Below are 25,168 nucleotides of genomic sequence, written 5' to 3'. Positions count from 1 at the left end.
ATTCAGCCACAAACCCAGCGGACCTGTTTTCCTTCGGCTCCTGGTCCAATATGGCACAGTCTCAATAGTGGACACAGCTTCAATGGGCCCGCCATCATTGGGAACAGTCACTGTAGTTTTTGCAACTATGGATTCATTTCCCTGAAACAAAGGTTGTAATGAGGGAAGGATAAATCTAGTTTCCCCTCTACTATAGGTGTTTTGGAATAGTTAAAAAATACCTGAGTCTCGGTCAGGACTTAAGCCCCCAGCCCCAAACACTCTTAAAGTTGAAATCTCATACTTTCAAATAGAAATACAGGTCACAGGAACATACATACAAGCAACTAAGAACCACACATAAAGCTGACAGCTGTTTACTACTCTATTCACATGGATGATAAGGATCCTATTACACAGAAAAACTTTCACTGAACATCTCTCTCAAAATAACACTGCAATGTTGACTTGGGATTTTTAATGCTTGCGGCCGCTAAACTTTGATGTGTTCAAGACCACAATTCTCTTGGCCTGGCTATTTTTTTTTTTTTTAATTGATTGATTGATTGATTGATTGCTGCGCTGGGTCTTCGTTGCTGCGCACAAGCTTTCTCTAGTTGCGGCGAGCGGGGGCTACTCTTTGTCACAATGCGTGGGCTTCTCATTGCAGTAGCTTCTCTTGTTGCGAAGCACGGGCTCTAGGCGCGTGGGCTTCACTAATTGTGGCACTCGGGCTCAGCAGTTGTGGCTCGCGGGTTCTAGAGCATAGGCTCAGTAGTTGTGGCACAGGGGCTTAGCTGCTCTGCGGCATGTGGGATCTTCCCAGACTAGGGTTCGAACCTGTGTCCCAGGGTTCTTACCACTGAGAGATTCTTAACCACTGTGCCACCAGGGAGGCCCTGGCCTGGCTATTCTTACCTGGTCTGCTGTGGAGCCAATGGAACGAGTTTTCTTTACAGGTCCGGGGGGACCATCAATGAACTGTCGGCTACTAGAACGCTAGAGATGGGGCAAAAACCAAGAACTTTAGTGCCAAATAGAAGATCTGAAGCACAAAAGATAAAATTATTCCATTGGATAACTTGGATGCAAGTCCTAGGTACCAGGACTGCAGGAAATAACAATGTGCACTCTCTCACTGCCTATTTCCACATGAAGCTTAAGTTGTACCAACACAAAAATGCCCTCAGTGCCCTAGAAGAAACAAGCAAGCTTTGGAAAAATTTAGATGACAGCACCAGAAAAAGTAGAGTGTAATCCTATCTAAGGACATGAAGTCTTTGGAAACATATTAAGGACCCTAAATAAGCACAAAGATAGATCTCTGTATATCCCATTATACACACATTTCATCTGAAGCTTACATTAGAGCACAAAAGTCCTGCATAAAAATTCATATGACAACTCAAACAAACTTAAATATATCCTTTTACTCTCCATGAATGAACTGAGAGCAGCCCAGAAGAGTGAAACAGGACGGGATCCTGTCCTGAGTTAGGACATCAAGGAACATCAATTACTGCCCCCGCAACATGGATTCTCTTGTAATCTGTGTTTAACAACAGCTAGAGCAACATGTCAGGAATGCAGTACAATGGCAACATTTCTGGAGAAAACTCTTTTATTGTTACTTTGTAAAAACAAACAAACACAAAAAAACTCCAAAACTAAACAAAACCATACATACCCTCTTTTCTCTCTTCTTCAGTTTAAAAGTCTTTACCAAAGAAGAATCCCAATCCTGTTGACAATTACACTGTATTAATTTCTTTCTTTGGTTAGTCCTCCCCTAAACGCTGTACAAATAAACTTACAGAGAATTTTAAAGGCCTCTTGAGTCAGAGTACCTAACTCACAATTTGGGGAGACAGAAAGGGAGGGTCTCAAATGTTATAGCTATAGAGCTGTAGTAAGTTAACATGCTTTCTTTCCAAAATTGAAGCTATTATAATAGAATCAGGAATCGATACCACAGAGGCAAGAAAAGGTTAAAGGATCAACTTCTGTCATGATTATCTTCAGCCCGGTCCTTTATTTCTGATTATTTTTGTAATTAGTTTTAGAACTTACAGAATGTTGGGCACTATACTGCTGGCGTTAGATGTGAGCCTTACTCTTAAGGGATTGCTATCATCTAATCAGATGTTTTGTACAATGTAGCCACTTTAAAAGTTCTAGTTTAGGTTTTCCATCTCTCAATCATCCCTCCTCCTTGGGCCCTAAAAAAGACATTCATGTGGACACTGAAGAATTATTTGTCTTTCACTGTGGTCTAGTTTCACTTCACTCATTTTAACCATTTGCATTCATTTTTAGTAGCTACCTATGACCTCCTGATCCTGATAATCCCTGAAAACACAAAATCCCAAAACAGTCGTATATAGCTTAGTTAAATAAATTTAACCTCTCCAATTTATGGTCAAGTAATTTAGCTACTGGTTGTTTGATTCAGCTTCAGTTACAACAGATATCACATCATAGGTCTAGCTCTAAAATCAGCTAGTAGTATATTCTAGTTTTATTACATATCCCAGACTATGTCATTCCTTATTTCAAAAAGGTGATACCTAATACTAATATCTACAAAACAGCAATTATTTCCCTAGTCAAACTCTGACAATTTGGACAGAAAACCCTGCCTGTGTAACAAGTAGTTGTCATTTATTTTGCTATCATCAGAAAACCAACTACTAATAACCTCCTGATTTATTGTTTTGTTTGCTAGCTTTCAGCCAGTAAAACAGGAGAGATACATAAACCAATAAACTACAAGTCTCTGGAACATCAAAGATTGAAATATCAGGAGATGACCTTTTATGGAGAAACACCACCATAAGTTACAAGAAGGGTTCTGCCCCACAAAAGCAGGGTAACAAAGAGCTTAGACAGGTGAACCACTGTTCATCAAATCATTATCTAGTGCCTGGAAACTTTCATCAGTCTTCTGGCTGAAGTTTCAGGGCACTGGTTTCCTTCTAATTGTGAAGTATGTCTAAGTTTTCCTCAAGAACCAATTTAATTTAGAAATAAGGCACAAGTCTGTTCTCCCCAAGAGCAGCAAATAAACCCTGGCTGGATAGAGTCTTGCTAATTATTATTATTATTTTTTTGCTAGCTGGGGTTTTAATAAGTCAAGATGTAGCACTCAATTAATACAGGCAGTTCACAGATCCGTTAAATAAATTTAACCTCATGCCAAATCCTAAATTCTATATTCTCACTTCCAAAATTAAATATATAAGCCAGTCTCTTACAGCTTATATTTATATTTTTAAATGCTAGTCAGTACCTATAACATATCAACTAATAAAATAGTAATAAGGGAATTTCAGAAGAGAGGACAGGAGAGAGGTTCCTGAGGGAGCAGGGTTAAGAAAAATAGATAACTCTCAGAAATCAAGTGTTCATTACCAGCGATTCATCAGTCTTGTCAAAGCTGATATCCGATAAAATGGAACCAGATTCATCAATGGTTGACAGTCTAAATGAGTGAAACAGTAGTGTTAGAAACAAGACTGGAAAGTAAAATCCACCAACACCAGAACAAGTCACACTTGTCAGGTAACATCAGCAATTTCACAGTAGCATCTTCACTGTGGAGATAACTACAAGCTCAAACCCTAGCTGTGGTGGGTTGCTTTTTATTGTTTTCATGGGGGACTATGTGCGTGTGTGCAGGAGCACACATGCAGCACAGCTGCTATTTTCCGCTAAGGCCTTATAACAGAAGTTGGAAGTTACAGTCAGGGGTATGGGTGCTATTCCCTGCTGAGTCTGTACTACAGGCTACTAAAAATTCACAAGGCAGAAGAGTGAAGTTTAATTTGATCCCAACTGTGGTTGCTTTCTACAAGACAGAGTATTACCCAGCATTAGCTTTTTAAGAAATGAAGCCTGTACATCTTGTTAGTTACAAAGATTCCCCATAAAACAACCAGGCAACAAAATAAATAGCTCTAAAAGAGTGCTGACCTTTCCCTACGTATTGTATTGGGGGTGTTAAATTGAAAGCCTGGTTGAGACTATTCTAAATAGCGATGCAGTGGAACCAAAATTATTGTTTGGTCTTGGCTCACAGAAGGCCCTTCTAAACCAGAAGAGCTACGAGAGCTCTCTAGAGAGTAAACACTGGAAGTATTGCTGAACTGCCACTTCCACCTTTAGGTTTCTTAGCAATGTGCAAGATTAGTTATTGATGTGCAATTCAGCATCAACATCAAATTTTTCCCATGATGAAACATCCTAAGGAAAAATAAAAAAATAAACTAAAAAGGGAGGCCTCTGCGCCTTTATTTCCCACACACCCTTCCTCCAAAGTCTTTTTCTGCTTTATTCAGCACACATTCCAGAAGCAGTATATCTAAGAGTTTAGATAACAAGAACTTATGACAGCTGTGTTGCTTATGATCAGATAACAACAGATGCAGTTCCCCCACCTTTTGTTCCCAGCATTGCCGCTGGATGGTTGGCCTCTGTTGAGAAAAGCCAGAGCTGATCTTTGCTCCTCGCTTAGTTGAATGCTGCCAGATGTGTCACACATGAGCATCTCTCGAATCAGCTGAATCTGTCTTTCCTACAGACCAAAGCAGAGTAAAACACCCTAACTAACCAGGGGAGAAAGCTTCACCTCAAATTTATGGGACAGGCAGACCAGAAGACATTAAAATACAGCATTATGCAAATGAGCCTTCAGGAAGGCTGCTACACCAATAGCATATTAATTCACATCAAGCCCAGGTTGTGTCTCCGATTTCTGACTGGTAAAATGAACTCCATCTAGAATAGTGGGGTTTCTGCTACAGGACTTTTGGATCAAACCGCTAATCCAAGAGAAGACAGTACTGCAAAATGAGAGTCCCAAAATAGATTTCACGTAGCAAAAACACTTTAGTGTCATCTAATTAGGACAATTATTGGCTTCTTCTACAGATCAAAGCAGCCACCCACCTTTCTAAATGGTGGAGCAAAATGCATTAAAATGGATATAAAGCTGTGATGCACTGGAACCAGACAATTTGAGCTTACTGAGGCATCTAACACTGTACCAAGATGAATTAGTCCCTCCTAGCAAAGGCTTGCCTTTGTACCATGACCCACCCTGGTACATCAGAATGATAGTGCTCTATGTTCTAGTGTTCACATTGGCTGAATACATCTATCCCTTTACCCTAAATTAAGAGCAGTGATGAAGGAAAGACTTAAGAGTTGTCCTGCCTATATCAATGACAAAGTACTAGCTATTGATATCTTATATGAGGATGTTCTAGGTAGCACTTATAATCAACAATGAGACAGATCAAATATGATAGGATTTCTCTGCCTTTCCCCCTAATTTTAATTCTTTAAATTCTCATTTGAAATCTGTCTATTAAGTAAAAGTTTCAGGTCTAAAGGAGAAAAAATTTTTTTAATTTAAATTTCAGCCTATGAAGAATAGGATTCCTTGGCTGCAATTTCAGCTCCAATCATAGACAAACTGCTTTTAGTTCTTTAATGCAGAAGAAGAAACCGGGTATATCTGGGCAAGTGGAAACATTATCCGTTGATCTTCCCCCGTCTCCACTGTCACAGTTGTAGCATAAAAAACAATACACACCAGCTTTTCACAGTCAGCCTCAGCTCGCTGTCTCCGTTTGATCTCTACATCCACCTGATTGCGTGCATGCTTCAGCTTAACATCCAGAGCACTACGCTCAGTCTCTACTTTCATCAAAAGATCCTTGTATTTGCCCAGCTCGTGATCTGTTCTCTGCCACTTTTTACGGAAATCTTCAAAGTCCTTTGCCAACTGGATAAATTCTAAGAAAAGGGGGAAACTTTAATAATTCAAGCACCAAACAGAGTATAAATGCTCTAATAAATGAGTCCTCTGGTTAGTTTTACTCCAAATATATAATTAAGGGATCAGCTGAACTATGGGCAAATCCATCTGAAAATAACCAGGAGGAGATCCTGGATATATGTTCATCACTCTGGATGAGAGCTTTGTGGGGAGCAATTCCTATTTCAATAGGCCAGTTACTTTTGGCTTAGCCAGTGGCATCTGCTATGGAATAAGTAAGTCATTAGTCACCTGGCTCCAGATGTAACACTAACAGTGAAAGCTCCTGAACAGAAGGCAATGAAAGGGGATACCTTTGGGGCAGCTGTCACCCACCAGGACAGTTACAGCTATAAAACAAAAACAGCCTCCTTTAGAGTCATGCATTGCTGCGCCAGAGAGGCGTTAAACAGCAAATTCAAATGTAACTGCTGTAATATGCTCCAGTAGATACAGATTAATATTACAGATGTCTAGGCCTACAATTGCATTCAGCTATATAATTATACAAATACTGATTTGAAAGTAAAGAGCCAATTTGCTTTTGCTGTTTAACACAGCCCTGAAGGGTATGTAAACATTCCAGTTGGAAAGACAGAGGAAGAGAAGATCATACTAGCTTTGGGTGAGTCACTGATAGAGGAACGTGGACTCTTTTCAAATGTCTGCAAAGAAAGTATCCCTTCTAAGGCAGCACCTCAAAGCATGATAACCCTGGTGGCATCCGTTCTTATCACCTGTTACCAGCAAAGACTATTCTATAATGCCTTACTATTCTAGTTAACCTCAATCTACCCCTAAGCTTCACTCCACCAGCATCATGGAGGAACTTTCCAAGGTGTACATCTGCTGCAGGTTAAACTAACCCAGTTTATGGCTGAAACTAGGCCAAATTCACACAAAGCTAGCAGATTCTCAGGTAGTAAGGGCACTTCTCCCATTTGAATTTAACCTGAGAGCACAGAAATAATATAGTGCTTTTTTAAAGCAATTTTAATAATTTGACTAAATTTCAAACTTACAAATTAGGATAACAATTCGATCTAGAGAAACCAAGTCTGACACATAGGGAAACAGGTTTTTAGTAAACAATCGATTTTAGCAAAACAGGATATTATGACCTAGTTATCTTAGACAATGCAAATATCAAGAATCTCAAAAAATAAAATATATTATTACAAAATTCAAATAGTTTTAAATGATATAGTGGTTTAGTTAACAGTTTGGAACACATTACTAAGGGTTTTTTTCTCCTTAACTGAAACAAAAAGAAAACAAGCAACATATCCTTTTGCAAATTTAACTATTTCAAAATTACAGATTCATAAGAAAAAATTAAAAACAAGAGCTGGTTCTTAGCCATGTTTACTCTCGCGATTCACCAAGCAATGCACTTATTATTTGTGTACTTCTCGATGTATGTGATACTTCCATTTTAAAGAATAAAGAACAGGAAACACACTTTTCAACTACACAGTCTAAAAACTTTCTAGCTCCACACTGTGGTCAATTAAATGTTTCTAAATATAGTGTTGCCTACACACTCCAGTATTTACTGAATTGAAAAACAATTTTGAGAATGAAAAGATTTTCATTTGACCTAATTTTGCTGGCTTGCTTGTTCCTTAGGATACTCCTTGAAAAGTCTTATTAAATTGGGGTTTTAATTCCCATTCGTCGTTAATTGGCATATGTTACAGGTCTAACTGAATTGGATAACAGAACTGAAACCAAATAAACTATCAGTTCATTTCAAGGAAGGAGTTCCTATTTTAATAGTACAAATGGTTAAATTACTAGTTTAGTTTGTTAGACCAAAACCAGAGCATTTGCATACATGACTAAGATATTACTTTTATGTACAATTCTGTTATGAACTAATTGTGCTAGCATGGGTCAAAAAGGCACTTCGGACCATAGACCAGGAAAAACTTTGATGTTGGAGATCAATAAACACAAATGGCATTTTTTTGGTCAGTGTGTGAATCACAATTCAATTTGTTACTAGCCTCTGTCATGAAGTATACTTTCAAAAGGTTTATTAAATTCAAATTGTCTCTTTAAAAAAGTTATGTGTGTATTAAATTACAAAATGCATCTATCAAAAAGGAGAAAGGAGAAGGGAAATTTCCTTAAAACAAATTAAGAATAACCTTAGATCCATTAAAAAAAAAAATCAGGACTTGGTTCATAGTTCAGCAAAGAGATTAAAGCAGCTCCAGAAATCCTGTTTTTTTCAGCTCACTCCTGCTAGGGCCTTTGTACAGGCTCTTCCCTGTCTTTCTCACTACCCTCTAAGCTTCTTAAGGGCAAGGACCCTCTGTCTCTTCTGCTTTTTTATCCCCAGGGCCTTACACTCTACCCAGCACACAGCAGGCACTTAAATGTTCAATGAATGACTGAACAAAATTGCTGTTCAGATCAAATTTAAACTCCAGGCATCCAGGCCCACCTCACCAGTCTGATCAAACTTCCCATCACTACCCAATACCCTCTTTCTAGCTAAACCAATTTGTCTCTGCCCCAGGAAAGACCTGTGTTCATTTCTGTCTTCTCACTTAGGATCAAGCTATGCTCTCCAAATGGAATGCCCTACCTACTCTTCTTATTTTTTTTGGCTGTGCCACGCAGCTTATGGGATCTTAGTTCCCTGACCAGGGGTTGAACCCAGAACCACAGCAGTGAAAGCACCGAGTCTTAACCACTGGACCGCCAGGGAATTCCCCACTCTTCTTTATGTACCCATTTTTCTAGTCCCAACTGCTCTATGAATCCTTTCCTAATTTGTTTGCTCCATTTTTCTATACTTCCCCAAAGCATATATTTTTATACTTGTATTATCTTCTGTTTCATGAGACAGAATCCTGTCTCTGAAAGTTAAATACCTTAATCTTCTTGAAGACAGGCACCATGTCACATACACTTTAGTATCACCTACTGCATATAGCATAGCACCAACCTAGTATGGTGTTGGCACACAATAAGCACCTGATAAATATTAAGTTATATTTATTCCTGATTTACACACCAACGTCAAAAAAGTTCAGGCGTCTCATGATAAAAATAGAAGATAAAAATCATGTAGACTGGGGAAAACAAAGATAAAATATCTAGGCTATTGAAGTCATTTTATTTGAATATTAACTTTCACTCTGATCTTTCGGTAACCTTGGACTTAGCTTTAAAAAAAAAAATTATAACTATACAAAAAGGAGAAAGAGAATGAAGTTATTATGATGAAAAGCAAGAGTAAGGAGTCAGGGGACACGTAGGGATGGGAGGAATTCCTAGGATCTAAGAAGAGGACAGACTGGGGTGGTTGCAGAAAAGGAGATTCTAGAGTCTAGAAAACACTAAGCCACTTTAGTTCCTCAAAAGCCAACATTCCGGGACTTCCCTGGTGGTCCAGTGGTTAGGACTCCACACTCCCAATGCAGAGGGCCCGGGTTCGATCCCTGGTCAGGGAACTAGATTTCACATGCTGCAACTAAGAGCCCACATGCCGCAACTAAGACCTGGCAGAGTCAAATTAAAAAAAAAAAAAAAGCCAACATTCCAAGTTAGGGATTTGGAGAGGGGAACAAAACGTACCTCTGGGCTTCCCTGGTGGCGCAGTGGTTAAGAATCCGCCTGCCAATGCAGGGGACACGGGTTCAAGCCCTGGTCTGGGAAGTTCCCACATGCCGTGGAGCAATGAAGCCCATGCTCCACAACTACTGAGCCTGCGCTCTAGAGCCCACGAGCCCCAACTACTGAGCCCGTGTGCTACAACTACTGAAGCCCGCATGCCTAGAGCCCATGCTCCGCAACAAAGAGAAGCCACCGCAATGAGAAGCCCGCACACCGCAACAAAGAGTAGCCCCCACTCGCCACAACTAGAGAAAGGCCGCGCAGAGCAACGAAGACCCAACGCAGCCAAAAATAAATAAATAAAATAAATTAATTAATTAAAAAAAAAAAACCAACGTACCTCTATTTTATAACAGAAATCAAGAGAAGATAGAAATTTGCTTATAAAATAAAGGTTCCTGTAAAAGTAAATATCTTGTATTTTGGGTGGCATAATTATTTCAAAAGGTATTTTCACAACTAGTATCTCATTTATCTCGAAATCCTCATGGCAAAATTCCTTTTTGACAGATGGAGAAACAGACACAGAAATAACAGTTAAAAGCCAGCACTAGTTACTAATACTCCAAATCTCAGGTTCCTCCCTCTGCCCCCAAATACTATCAGCTGCCTCCTCCTAGAGATCTTATCACAATCTCTTCCACCCATTTCTCCTTATTTCCATCTTCACAATCACCACTCCAGTTGGGGCTCCCCAATGCCTCTTTCCTGAGCGATGGCAACCATGTCCTAATCAACCTCCCAGCCTCCACTTCTGATGCAGCCTCCACCTCTGCCAGGGTAACCTTCTAAAAGCACGGCTCTGATTAAACCACTTCCCCTTACTCTTATTCCCCTCACACTCCACACCCTCTTGTCTCCACTCAGGTGGCTGCCCTGACCCTAAATGCCCTCTTTCATGTCTGTCTGTTGGGATCCTACCCTATACCTAATCTAAGGCTCAACTCAAACCCTACCTTTTTCCATAAAGCCATTATTTGCTGAGTGAACCTGAATTTTAAGATCTCTTATTCAATACTCCTCCCCACTAGACTCCAAAGCAATCCATCTTCTGAGATGATGTGACCTCAAAGAGAAGCCTAATTAGTATGCCATCATGGTTACTGAGTTGGTACCAGATGATAGGGTCATGCAACAGCTATTAGAGAGAGAAAATAGAATATTGTTTTGAAAGGCCTGTAAGTAGATGAGAGCTATCAAATCAAAAACATGAATCAAATTAAAGAAAATATTGAATGCCACAAGCAAGACACCATACTAAGTACTATGGAGATTGTTTTTTTCTTTTTAAGTTTAAGACACAGTTCTTGCATTACTTTTCTACCAATGAGACTGACTTAACAGCAACACCCGCTAAATTAGGTTTACATGAAAACCTGAAATAGGAGAGCATGGTAACACAAAGAAAAGCTGGTAAAGAAAAATTCCCTTACATCACTTAGGTCAGTGCTATCAGCCCCACCTGTCTTTCTCACTAATCTACTTCCCAGAAGACTACTGTGTCACCACCTCCTTTTTCTTCCTAGCTCTCCACCCAACCTCAACCCTTTATTACTAAGCATCAAATAGGTAGAAGAAAGCAGATGAACTGTCCCTCCTTCAAAAAGAAACTGTCATTTTTCTCCTCTTCAATTGAAAATGTTTTATAGAACACAGGGAAAACCCAGGATAAAAAATGTAGACAACTACTACTCTAAAGAAAAAAGGCAACATCCTTAGAAATTCAGTAGATTTTGCCCAGTTCGTGATAAGAAAATGAAACTGACAACTAATGCCAACTATTTAGTGAAAAGAGAACCTTGATAATGAAAAAAGTCCGGGTAAAACCCATTTAAAAACAACTACAGAAAAATAAGTGACCATTTAGAATGAGTGTCCATTAAGCTTTGACCATAGATAAGTGACCATCATTTTCTTTTTAGATAACTCAAATGAAAAACAATTTTAGGATTGGAATACACTTTGGCTTTGCAGAAAACCCAAATCTGAAATCTGTTTTTTCTCTTCACACAGGCCAGCTCAGAATGACTTACGGAGTTCATTTCCTTCACTGAGAATCTCCATCCGGCGTGCAAGCTGCTCAAACAGATTCCGCATATTCAGCATCATAGTTTCCATCTTTCTGCCAAGAAATCAAATATACATTAGGGGTCCTGCCATCTCCCCCAGACAAAAGATTCAGAAGCAATCCAGTACAGTGATCAGTGACTAACATCTGGACTCTTCCACGTGTAGCTACCAGTGTGAGAATCTCGAGCTAACAACTGATGTTTTGTGTAATCCTTATTATAAAAACAAAGTTGGAATGTTTAAGACTCATTTGAAAATTACAAACTCATTTCAGTCCCCTGAATATAACACCCCTTCCGGCCTACTTCTTTTCCTCCACTCTGTAATCACTCTGGAGCTGAGAAGCAATTAGGGACAAGTATGTCAGTTGATTACTAAGTGACCAACGACTCAGTCAAGCCTATCAATATAACATTTTTGCCACTTTAACCCTGCTGCACTTTGGAGACCTTCAATGTAAATTAAAAGGTTTATTTTTAATTTCATCTTTAGCTAGTACCCCTGTTGCAACTGCCTTTTAAAACGCAGGACATGGTCAGCACATTTCCTACCAACAGCGCAGATGACGTCACACAAGTGATTAAGTGGGGAAATTGCCAGCTCAGCAGCTCAAGAATTATTTCTGTAATGCAGGGCTCTCTGCTGGACTGCGTGCAGGGACTATGTCTAATAAATTTATACTAAGTATAGGCAAAGGATTATGCTGTACCATATTCTGGCATCAAGGAGACAATACACCACCTTCACAGTTAGAAGGGCAAAGGAAAAATCATTTGCTACTGTGTTCTGTAATAGTGAATTTCAGGCTTCATATTTCCCCCCGCAAAGACTTGCTGATATTACATTAAAAATGGTGTCCTTACAGGCAGTTCTATTCCAAATAGACTTTAACTGGGAACACTTTGAGGAACTAAGATCTTCAAGAAAGAAAAAACTCAGCGGGATGTTATGAAAATTATCAAGGAAATGAAATTAAAAAACCAAATTTCATTTGAAAATTGAATGTCCTCAGAAACACCATTAAAGGATTCTTCTTATGTTTCTCCTAATCACCCCTTCAACATTCTAGTCCAGGCCCTTTTTTCATGCATCTAAATAAAATTTTAAGAACTCTTTTACGAAGGTTTAGTGATTTTACAATGTTTGTAAGATTGTACCATAAGCTATGAGGGCAAGAAAGGGCAGACAAAACACAAAGGAAAAAGGAATATATAAACGTAAAGATATTTTCTATTAAATGCTACAGATTTATTCATTTGTACTTGTATGATGGTTGCTCTAATAGCAAAAAAGCTTTCAATTCCAAGCTTGGATGCAATATATACATGAATCAGGGCTGGAAACCAAGATTTTCAAATGGCAATGTATCTGTTCCAAGCTACATAATCACGGCAAGCTGCTAAGCAACCAGACCAACAAATTTATTACAAAGCTCTTCCTCTAAGCTAAGAACAAAACTAAAAGAATAGCATTAAAACTGGTAGGAAGAGATGTGGAAGTCATGGAGATGCCCATGGGTTTTAACAATATGACAAAAAAGGCAAATACTTCTAAGTGCTACAGGACAGAAAACAGGGGCAGGGCATTCAGTAGCCTATTCAAATGATGATTTCCTTTGGCTCCCAATAAAAATGAAAGACAGTGATCAGTTTTGTTTTGGTTTTTTTTTAAACATTTACTGCATCCAGCGTATTTTTTGGGGGCCGCACCTCGCAGCATGCAGCATCTTAGTTCCCCAACCAGGGATTGAACCCGAGCCCCCTGCAGTGGAAGCGTGGTGTCCTAACCACTGGACCACCAGGGAATTCCCAGTGATCAATTGTTTTATTTTTATTTTTTATTTTTTTGGCTGTGTTGGGTCTTTGTTGCTGTGTGCGGGCTTTCTCTAGTTGTGGCCAGTGAGGGCTACTCTTCATGTGGTGCGTGGGCTTCTTATTGTAGTGGCTTCTCTTGTTGTGGAGCACGGGCTCTAGGCACGTGGGCTTCAGTAGGTGTGGCGCATGGGCTCAGTAGTTGTGGCTCTCAGGCTCTAGAGTGCAGGCTCAGTAGTTGTGGCACATGGGCTTAGTTGCTCTGTGGCACATGGGATCTTCCCAGACCAGGGCTCGAACCCGTGCCCCCTGCAGTGGCAGGCAGATTCTTAACCACGGAGCCACCAGGCAAGTCCCCCCAGTGATCAGTTTTAATATGGGGTATTATTGGTTTCTATCATCTCTGCACTCATCTGTATATTCTGAAACTATAAGACAGTGAGCTCAGTACATAGGAAAACTTCTATCTGTCCAGGAATGCAGAAAAGGAAAATGCGACAGTGCAACTAGGGCACTGAAAACTGGTTATTTAAAAAAAAAAGAAAGAAGGGACTTCCCTGATGGCGCAGTGGTTGAGAACCCGCCTGCCAATGCAGGGGACATGGGTTCGAGCCCTGGTCCAGGAAGATTCCACGTGCCACAGAGCAGCTAAGCCTGTGCGCCACGACTGCTGAGCCTGCGCTCTGGAGCCTGCAAGCCACAGCTGCTGAGGCCCGCACGCGCCTGGAGCCCGTGCTCGGCAACAGGAGAAGCCACCGCAATGAGAAGCCCGCTCACTGCAGCAGGAGTGGCCCCCGCTCGCGGCAGCTGGAGGGGCTGCGTGCAGCAACAGAGACCCAACGCAGCCAAATATATATATATATATATATATATATATATATATATAAATAAATGGCACTACCCTGAAACACACACACACACACAAAATTCAGAGGGTTTTTACGTCTTAAATGACAATACAACAACCTGATTCCTTGTCTCCTTTAAGAGAAATCCCTCATTTTCTCAAGTTCCTCTATTCTTCTTTCCTATTTTCTTTGTGCATACCACTCCCTAGAGTGAGTGCTGTGGAGAGATACTTTCTTGAAAATACAACCTGATTCCTGAAAAGACTACAGACACAGAGTACCTACCTGTGGACATCTCACCATAGTAACTATTATCTCATAGAACTACCTCGATCTACATTGTTCTCCTATCATGATGCCTAGTACCTAGGAGATAGCTGTTTGACTAAACATATCAAACTATCCCGCTTTAGTCATTACATCTCTACAGACAACTCATCCATTTCTCTCTCCAGCCCTCAGCTCTCTCCTAAGTCAATCTTGTAACTCTCAATTTGTTTTGGTTGCCCTGGATGTTGACCTCGATTTTGAGACATCATTCTATCCTTCCCCCACACATGTCATCAACTACTCTACCCAATGACCTACCCTACTCCCTCTCCTACCGACACCCAACTTTGATTTCCTTAATTTTATCATTCTCCCAGTCACTCAGTTCCAAACCTCAGAGTCACCTTAAGTTACTCCCTTTCCTACAGGGAAACCAAACTCTGTGGATTCTTCTCTCATGTGTGTTATACCCAGCCCGTCATCACTTGCAGGTCATTAACACTCACTTCAACTGGCCTCCCTGGCCCCAGTCTTTCCCTAACGACTTTGCTCAATTGGCACTCAGACACCTTATACTCTAATTTAACTTTACCATGTTTCTATCCTATGTCCCAGCTAAACTGTAGATTTGAGAGGAGAAACCTTACATTTTGCACCACTGTATTGCACAAAGACTCAGTATTTTTAAAAAATACTTGATAAATCGAAGTCAGAGAACAAACACATGAACGAACACACACACACACACACACACACACACACACACACACAAACACACATGCCCCCCTCCCATGATTCTACTGTCAAAAGGATTTCCATTGTACCTGAACATTAATGTTTAATATAGATGAAAACAGAACAGTTAAAAGAAAGGTGAGGGGGCAGAAGCCCTAGGATAAAATTTTAGTTATTCTATTTACCCATCATATAACCTTGCATAAGTCACTGAAATTCTGACACACATCTATAAATGGGAACGATAATACTTGTCCTTATTTACCTCACAGAATAATACAAATTAATGTAGGTAAAAGTTTTATACCGTATAAATTGAAACTCATTGTAAGAATATAGGGTATTGGACTTCCCTGGTGGCGCAGTGGTTAAGAATCCACCTGCCAATACAGGGGACACGGGTTCAAGCCCTGGTCCAGGAAGATCCCACATGCCGCGGAGCAACTAAGCCCGTGCGTCACAACTACTGAAGCCTGCGCTCTAGAACCCACAAGCCACAACTACTGAGCCCGCGCGCCTAGAGCCCGTGCTCCGCAACAAGAGAAGCCACCACAATGAAAAGCCTGCGCACCACAATGAAGAGTAGCCCCCGCTCGCCGCAACTAGAGAAAGCCTGTGCACAGCAATGAAGACCCAACGCAGCCAAAATAAATAAATAAATTAATTAATTAATTTAAAAAAAGAATATAGGGTATTATAGTGGGTATAAATTTTTTGCTTTTGTTTTGGTCTGATTGTTGTTATTTACATCCTAGAACAGTGATTACCAAATCATAGCTGGAACCCAGATCAAAAAGAAGGGAGGAGATAGCAAAACTTGACCTGGTCTAGGCTCTTAAACAAGCTCTTCTACATGAGGCTCATAGCATCTGAGAAGAGTTAATTTTTCCTCTAACACAGATTTACTTTGGGCAATCCAACAACAGCACTAGAAAATATAATCCTCTTCTCTTTATATGCTAAGGGACCATGTATTTTTATTAATGTGCTACAGAAGTGACTCTCAGGAATTATTTATAGATGCCAAAAATATCTTTCTGTATCAGTACTAACTCTGATATCTCAGCCAAATTGTAGCTTGAAAAACTAAAATTTACTCATCCTATTCAATGTCAATTGAAAATGGCCTTAATTTTCCTGCTGGGTCACATTTTTACCCTCATGAATACTTCTTTATTTCCCCCCCTTTATTATTTAGCTCATAGCTAGGAGATACACTAATGTGAAAGGAAACAAAAACAAAGTCATATTGCAGAACATTGCTTTGCAGCTGTAAAACAGATGTCACTTTTTCACTACAGAGGCGGCTGCCTTTCGGGAAAGCTGAAATGATCCTTGTGTGTAGAAAGGAAATCAGTTTGTTGAGTGCTTTAAACAAAAAAGTGCTAGAGAATCTCAGCTGTTATTGATGAGAAGCCCCAGAGGTGGAGAAGTCACTGTGTTACAGATTCCCAATCTGTGAGTATCCCTAAGGGAGCAATTTGGCATCACCAGGAAAGAGTCTCAGCTTGATGTGATTGCTTTCAGTCCCCAATTTAATTTCAATCACCCAGCCACGAGAACAGAGATCATCCTTCAGAATAACAGACTATTACAGATCTTACTGCAGAGTATCCTGGGAAAAGTCTCTAGCCTCTTCTTCCTCCCCTTACAAACAACATTATTAAGAGACCTATACATCAGGTTTTAGATGCATTGAGGGTGTTAAATACTGTCACACAAAGCAGGGCGTTTTTCAGGGAAGAGTTTTAATGAAAAGCATTCTCACAAACATTACTAAATCTGGAGAGTCCCAAGAAATCAACAATACAGGTTCTCTGTTCTCTGCTGTCAAGAAAAAACATTCCCTAAGACTGTCTCAATACTACAAGATTCTTTCAAATGAAAGCATTTCGGAATAATTCTTTTTCCCAAATGTCCAGCTTCTGCTTCACCATATCAAAGCCTCTATTCAACTGGCAGGCAGAAGGAACATCTTGAAACCGAATGTTCTCATGAGCAAGTCAATTGCAGAAAGAGTAAATAGAACATCCTCAGTCCAACATGAATGAAGATTAAAGTACGGAATGGGAGGGAATTCCCCGGCTGTCCAGAGGTTAGGGCTCTGCACTTTCACTGCCAAGGGCCCGGTTCGATCCCTGGTGGGGGAACTAAGATCCCGCAAGCCCCTGCAGCATGGCCCAAAAAACAAAACGAAACAAAAAAAAAAAAACGGAATGGGACAAGTTGAATTACTATTTTTCAGCAAATGATTACCAGTTCGTTATACTAAGTTCTCCTCTTATTTTTTCTTCTGTGAATTCCTTCCATTCCATTCCTCAGGATCTAGTATAAGTCTTACCAACTCACTAAAGCATTCCCTAACCATTTTAGTCCAAAATAACCTCTTTATTATCTATAACACTCATTTGGCAGATATAAAACACTGCCTCATACTGTTAACTTTCTATGTTCAAAAAAAAAGGACATCCCTGGTGGTCCAGTGGTTAAGACTCTGGGCTTCTACTGCAAAGGGTGAGGGTTCGATCCCTGGCAGGGGAACTATGATCCCTGCATGCTGCAAGGTGCGGCCAAAAATTTAAAAAAAGAAAAAAAAAAAGTTTTTTAATGGTGAAACTAAAACCTCACCACCCTAAACAACTATATGCACCTCCCTATCTAATCTTTGCCCATTATGCACTCATATTTCATCAAGTTGCAATCATAGATTTATACATAATTTTGTGTTTTACTTTTTTTATATCATGTTTCCATTAAGTTACAAAAAGTTCATGAACATTTATTTAACTGTTCTCTTCCTTGGACATTTAGGTAATTTCGTTTTTCTGTTACATCTACTTAGAACCTCTCACATGGTCACTCCTTCACTTCCTTCAGGTATTTATTCAAATGTCATTGCCTCTTACAGATGGCCAATAGGCACATGGAAAGATGCTCAACATCGCTAATTATTAGAGAAATGCAAATCAAAACTACAATGAGGTACCACCTCACACAAGTCAGAATGGCCATCATTAAAAAGTCTGCAAATAGCAAATGCTAGAGAGGGTGTGGAGAAAAGGGAACCCTCCTACACTGTTGGTGGGAATGTAAATTGGTGCAGCCACTATGGAAAACAGTATGGAGGTTCCTTAAAAAACTAAAAATAGAGCTACCATATGATCCTGCAATCCCACTCCTGGGCATATATGTGGAGAAAACTATGATTTGAAAAGATACATGCACCCCAACGTTCACAGCAGCACTATTTACAATAGCCAAGACATGGAAACAACCTAAATTTCCATTGACAGATGAATGGATAAAGAAGATGTGGTGTATATATACACAAATAGAATACTACTCAGCCATAAAAAAGAATGAAACAATGCCATCTGCAGCAACATGGATGGACCTAGAGATTATAAGGGAAGTAAGTCAGAAAGAGAAAAGACAAATACCATATGATATCATTTATATGTGGAATCTAAAATATGGCACAAATGAACTTATTTACAAAACAGAAACAGACTTAGACACAGAAAACAAACTTATGGTTACCAAAGGGGAAAGGAGGTGGCATAAATTAGGAGTTTCGGATTAGCAGAATCAAACTATTATATATAAAATAGATAAAGCAACAAGGTCCTACTGTATAGCACAGGGAACTAGATTCAGTAAACTATAATGGAGAAGAGTATGAAAAACAATATATATATATATATATATATATATATATATATATATAAAACTGAATCACTTTGCTGTACACCAGAAACTAATACAACACTGTAAATCAACTACACTTCAATTTTTAAAAAAGTCATTGTCTCATTCTTAACCACACTATTTTAAATTGCATCTTTCCCCCCAACACTTCTCTGCTTTATTTTGCTCAAAAGCACTCATCTCCATCTAACATACTTATATATTAACTTACTTATTTTGTTTATTGTCTGTCTCCCCAATAGTTTAAGTTCCAAGAAGGCAGAGATTTTTGTTTGTTCATCGCTGAGCCCCTGGTGCCTAGAACAGTGCCTGACACTTGGCAAATGATTATTAAATATTCACCGAATAAATAAATTGAACATCACCGAGGACAGTGTTTTTCTTCAGGTGGCCGTGTGCCTTAAAATGGATTTCCAAGGCTGGGATTACCAAGTCAGAGGGTAAAAACCTCTTATGACTCTTGATAAACAGTGCCAAAATATTTTCTAAAAGGGCCGTACTAATGCACACTACTCTCAACAGTGTAAAGGCCTACTAAAGGTAACACAATCTGTTACCTTTCTAAGTTCTATTAACCCAAATAAACTGCAAGCTCCTTTAAAGCCAAGTAAGATTGTCTTGTACTTACATTTTGCACTTAATAAGTACCTGTTGAATGATTAAGCTATAGGAAAAGCGTCTTCTCTAAACACTTTCAATAACTCGAAAAGTTCACCTTCCACATTGAAGAGTATGATGACGTTTCTTTAAAAAAAAAAAAAAAAAAAAAGCTTATCTTCCCACCCACCTCACGCTCCTATGCACACCCTCTGTCGAGGAATGAAATCCTGAAGAGGGATGTATGTGAAATGGCCTCGTTGTTACTAAGGCTGGGATTTAGGACGGGAAGGGCAAGATGTCATTGCCTACCCAGACACACACAGCCCACTAGGGAGAGGGGCTCCGCTCGGAGCCGCGCCGGCCTCTCAAACACCAGGGCTTTTTCCTTCGAAAAAGTCTTGTTCCTCTGTGGAGAACAGGGGTGTTAGCCCACCCACTCCCTAACTCTGTCTTTAAGTGAGAGCCACTTCTTTGGGGTGGCTCCTGCCCTGTTCAAGCCACCATCTCAAAAAGACGCCCCCGGCTTTCCACAAGACACGGCGCCAAGAAAGAAGCCACCCACTTCCCAGCCACCGCCCCCTCAGGCCGCCCGCGCCCCCGGCCCATGGAGAGCCTTCAAAGGAGGGGCTGTAGGTGCCGGCCTCCACCACGACCCGCGAGGAAGCCACGGCTCACAACCGCGGACGCCTGCCTCCCACCACAAACCCAGCGCCAGACGCACCTTTTCTCGCAACTCCCAGCACCCACTTGGCCGGGTCCCCCGGGCCCCACCTGGGCGGCCTTCCACTTCCCTCCGCGCCTCACCCAACGGCAGAGAAGCTCCTCGCCGCCAGCTCGTGTTTGAAATCAGGCACCAACCAATCACAGAGAAATTTATTCCTCCCGCGCTGACCCCTACGCTGCGACGCACGCGTCGGGGCCACGGGGAGGGGGGGGCGGGGACAAGGTTGGGCATGCGCGTTCTGATAGAGCGAAGCCAAAGGCAGCCATCTTGACTAAGGTCAACCGTTTTTTGTTTTTTGTTGTTGTTTCCCCCTTCCCCCAACACACTCCGGAGCCCTTTCCTGAAGCCATTCACGATACCATGTTGACTAAGGGCAAGTGATACTTCTTGAGTGCAAATTATTCTTGGCCTTACTGTTTTCTCCAGACTGAGAAATAGGACTTTTGGAAACTGTTAACTGAACAGTGTCTCATCTCTCGATTGAATAGGAAGAATTCCGGAAGGAAATAGAACAGCAGTCATTTACAACCATATATGCTGAGCTGTACACTGCCTTCATTGATTCCTGCATTCCAGGTTTTCATTTGACACACATTTATTAAGTGCACCAAATTTGTAACAAGGACTCTCCTAGGAACTGGAAAAATAAAGATGACATGATATCTGCTTTCCAGTAGCTACACATCGGGAAAACAAAAATAAATATAAAATGAAAGCGCCATGATTTCATTTAATAAACGTTCATTTAGAACTTGGCATTGTGCTAACACGGGGCTTTCATACTTTCTTTTAATCCAAATCCACAGTGAGAAACAGATTTTACATTACAACCACGTAGTACAGAACTCTGCTTATCCTTACTCCATGACTGTATTCTGAACTATTTTTTTCCTATTCTCTTACCACCACCCCTGCCATGTTGGTTGTCCCTACCTCACTGAATTTATTAATGATTAGCTACCTGCAACTTGAAAAAAATACTGGCTAATGCATGCAAGAAGCAGTGCGGTTTAAAGGGAAGATCACAGGTTTTATAACCAGAAAACTTGACTCCATTTAAACAAATACTGTGGAGCACTTTTGTGCCTCCGCATACTGCTGAACCAGCTGCATCATCACTTTTTAACCCTTCTGTACTTCACTTCCTCCAACTATAAAACAGAAATAACAGTATCAACCCTATCTCACAGGCTTATTCCTAGATCAAACAGGAGAGTATGTGGAACACTATCAAAGTTTACACTTTGTAAACTGTAATAAAGATTTTTCTTATTATTAGGAAAGAGATGAAGAAATATTAACTGTACATATATTATCCCATTTAATCCTTCCCACAACCCTTTAAGGTCAGGAGCACTCATTTAGGTGATTGCATTAGCCTGTGCCTCCTTACACCTATAATACAGTTAAACATATACAGGGACAGAATATGTGTAAAGTGCTTTAGAAACACAGATGAGGAAGCAATTAATCCTATCAGGGGAGCGGGAGTGTTAGAAAAGCCTAGAGACTTGTTATCTGAGCTTGGACTTGAAGTATGAATAGGAATTTACCTGATAGAAAGGGGAGGCAATTCCTGCCAATGTGACCTTTCAGAAATGAGTCACATGTATATATAATAAATACACAAGCAAAGGATTTGTGAAGGTTTAGTGCTGTGAAGGAATATTTACCTTAACATGCAGGTAACTTTGGGGGTTCAGTGGGTGTGACACCTCTTGTGCAGCTTGGGCCTGAGGAGGGGAAGAAGCTAGCAAAGAATGACCAGACTAGGAAAGGATGGGACTTTATTCTGTAATTGACACAATGACAAGACAATGGGGCCTGGGTTGACTCCGACTATGTTTGAATTTTACATAAGTCGTACCGGCAAATGGCATGGAGGATTGTCTGGAGAGGGGAAAATCTGAAGGTAGAAAGACTCTTGCTTCATTGTTAGGGAGAGGACCTGAGCTGAATTAGGCCAGTGGCAGCAGGGATGGAAAGGAGGGGACGGGTGGGAAAGACATTCATGAAATGAAATGAATTTATTAAATGATTGGATCTAGGGGTTGAGGGAGAGAAGGGGGTGTAAAATGACTCAGCTTTCTCCCTCTCCCTTTCACCCCTTATCCAATTACTTAGCACAGCTCTTAAGTATCTCTTGTATGTACCCACTTTACTTCTTCCTACCTTCACCACCCCAATCCAATTCAGTGGTCCAAGCCATCAGTGAATCTGTTTACCCCTCACTTGCACTCTTTACACCCTGAATGATCTTTTTTTTTAATTTTAATTTTTTAATATTTATTTATTTGTTTGGTTGCATGGGTCTTAGTTGTGGCATGCATGTGGGATCTAGTTCCCTGACCAGGGATTGAACCCGAGCCCCCTGCATTGGGAGCGAGGAGTCTTACCCACTGTGCCACCAGGGAAGTCCCCTGAATGATCTTTTAAAAATGCAATCCTAATCATGCCTCTCTTTTGTTTAAAACCATTAATGACTTCAACTTCCTCCTCAATAAAGACCAAAATCCTTAATAAGGCTCTCCTAACCTGGCCCTGGCTTGCCCCTAGAGCTGCACTTCCTGACCCTCTGGCGTTTGCAGTTCCTCTTCCCCACCCTTACAGCCTCTTTACCTGGCTAAATTCTACTCAGCCTTTTGGGCAGCTGAGATGTTTTCTGCCTTGCTCAGGGAGGTCTCTGAGGCCGAGAGCCATGCCTTTGCTACAAGCTTCCCCATCATCCTCTTCCTCCGCTGTCACACATGTCAGCTCATCTGTTTCATCTTCCTGGTTCTTCTAGTCACCAGCTATATGGCCTTTCAGAAGTCATCTGTGCCTTTGCTCACTCGTCTATAAATGTAAATCATAATAATACCTATTTTATAGAGTTGTTGAGAGGAATAAGTGAGATATCCATGTAAAGCAATTGGCACACAGGACTTCCCTGGTGGCGCAGTGGTTAAGAATCCGCCTGTCAACGCAGGGGACACGGGTTTGAGCCCTGGTCCGGGAAGATCCCACATGCCGCAGAGCAACTAAGCCCGTGCATCACAACTACTGAGCCTGCGCTCTAGAGCCCGCGAGCCACAACTACTAAGCCCACTCACCACAACTGTTGAAGCCCATGCACCTAGAGCCTGTGCTCTGCCACAAGAGAAGCTGACCACAATGAGAAGCCCAAGCACCACAAGGAAGAGTAGCCCACACTCCCAGCAACTAGAGAAAGCCGGCGGGCGGCAACAAAGACCCAAATGCAGCCAAAAATAGGTTTAAAAAAAAAGAGTTCGCACAGTTCCCTGGCACAGAGTAAGTGCTCCGTAAATATTCCTGATTTTCCCTACTAGGCTGTAAACTTCCAGAGAACAGAGATGGTACTCCTCTCATTTACTGCTATAATCTCTTGATTTTGCAGCTCCAATAAACAGTCCTTTGGGTGAGCGGAGGTGAGTTCAATAGGATGGTGGAAGCATTCCACTCCATCACCCAAATTCTGTCCCAAATGATGGATGAGGGTTGGTGACACTGCCCCCCCCAATTCCTCCCTCCACCCAAAGCACCACCACACCCCTCCCATTCCACTCAACCCCCTTCCCTGCTGCACCAGCCCGGTGAGAAGAAAGCACAGGAAAGGTGAGGGTGTGGGGGGGTGCGGGGGCGGGGGGTGGGTCTTAAACCTCTTTCTTCCCAAATTATAGTTGTCTGGGTAGAGAGGCATCCTGGGGCTGCACCTGTAACGGAAAAAGCATGAGAACTGATGCCAGAAAGCATGGATTCGATTCCAGCTCGACCACCTATTAGACGAGAGATGTTGGCCTGGTTTTTTAATCCCTCGCATTGGGAGAGCCCCACGCACCGGATGGTTCGGAGGTGCCAGCGAGATAACGATTGTAAACGGGCCTCTGTCGGCTGGAACGCGCCGTCGGAGGATGCGTTAGCACCGCTGCGCCCGCCCTCGCTGCCGCACGAGGCAGAACCCTCACCCCACTCCGGCGCGCGGGAGCAGCTAATGGGATTTATGCTAATGCGAGGACGCGGATGACCGGCCGAGCGCGCCGCCCCGCCGCCACCCGCTCCCCACCTCTCGCCCGGCGGGCCGCCTGCCCAGAAATCGGGACCGGGGAACGGGCACCGTCGGTCGCTGGGCAGTGGGGGGCCTGGCGGGGCGGGGCGAGACTGGGCCCGTGGCGGCGGGCCGTCTAGTCGCCGCCCAGGGTTTGTCTTCATCCTCTCTCCCCCTCTCGGTTTTTATCTCCCAGTTCCTTCTCATTTGCTCTCCATCTCTAGAGGTCTTACTCCCTACCTCCATTCGAGAATTACCGTTCCCTCCGTCAGTTACACCAGGACGTCTGGAGCACTTCCGCGTTCCAGGCAGTGCGCTCAGCACCCGCGTGGGGTGGGGTACAAGCGGCGCAGAGTGCGGAGGTGGGGACTGTGTTCTGGGGGTTCGGGGGAAGCAAGCCCATTTCTGGCTGGGAATCAGGGAGGAAGAGGCGTCTGAGCCGAGCTTTGAGGAACAGATAGGATCCCTACGGGGAGGGGAGTGGGAAGTGAAGTAGTCAGAAGGGTTAAGAGAAAAATGGAGGGGACTTCCCTGGTGGCGCCGTGGTTGGGAGTCCGCCTGCCAATGCAGGGGACACAGGTTCGAGCCCTGGTCCCGGAGGGTCCCACGTGCCCCGGAGCAACTAAGCCAGTGGGCCACGACTACTGGCCCTACGCTCTGGAGCCCAGTGAGCCACACTACTGAGTCTGCGTGCCACAGCTACCGAAGCCCGCGCGCCTGGAGCCCGTGTTCCACAAGAGAGGCTGGCGACAGTGAAGAGTGGCCCCCCTCGCTGCAGCTGGAGAGGACCCGTGGGGAGTAGCGAAGGCCCAAGGCAGCCAAAAATAAATAAATAAATAAACATTTTAAATAAATAGAACAGGAAAACTGACATGAGACCCAGCAATTTCATTAAAAAAAAAAAAAAAAGGAAAGAAAATGGAGAGG

At 41.9% G+C, this 25,168-nt stretch overlaps 1 protein-coding gene across 7 annotated transcripts in view; it reads right to left on the bottom strand.

Annotated features, from left to right (window-relative positions):
* The window catches only part of RACGAP1 (Rac GTPase activating protein 1), a 32,725-nt gene extending 8,118 nt beyond the window's left edge, over positions 1-24,607 (bottom strand). The window contains exons 1-9 of one of the 7 annotated variants that reach the window (XM_082421361.1): positions 24,482-24,524; positions 23,856-23,909; positions 11,464-11,552; positions 5,576-5,778; positions 4,416-4,552; positions 3,391-3,460; positions 1,667-1,720; positions 898-978; positions 24-141 (exon numbers count right to left, since the gene is read on the bottom strand). In XM_082421361.1, the coding sequence (XP_082277487.1) occupies positions 24-141; positions 898-978; positions 1,667-1,720; positions 3,391-3,460; positions 4,416-4,552; positions 5,576-5,778; positions 11,464-11,552; positions 23,856-23,896 (793 nt within the window). In that variant the 5' untranslated portion in view covers positions 23,897-23,909; positions 24,482-24,524. Of the gene's footprint in view, positions 1-23; positions 142-897; positions 979-1,666; positions 1,721-3,390; positions 3,461-4,415; positions 4,553-5,575; positions 5,779-11,463; positions 11,553-19,500; positions 19,617-20,193; positions 20,339-23,855; positions 23,910-24,481 lie in introns of those variants that run through there. The other 6 variants (XM_082421356.1, XM_082421357.1, XM_082421359.1 and 3 more) reach the window with 6 other exon arrangements.
* Between the last annotated feature and the right edge of the window lie 561 nt (positions 24,608-25,168).

Source organism: Balaenoptera physalus (genome assembly GCF_965194825.1).
Source record: "Balaenoptera physalus genome assembly, chromosome: 13".
NCBI classification, from domain to species: domain Eukaryota; kingdom Metazoa; phylum Chordata; class Mammalia; order Artiodactyla; family Balaenopteridae; genus Balaenoptera; species Balaenoptera physalus.
Note: the sequence above shows the minus strand (reverse complement) of the source record. Positions and strands in the feature narration are given on the sequence as shown.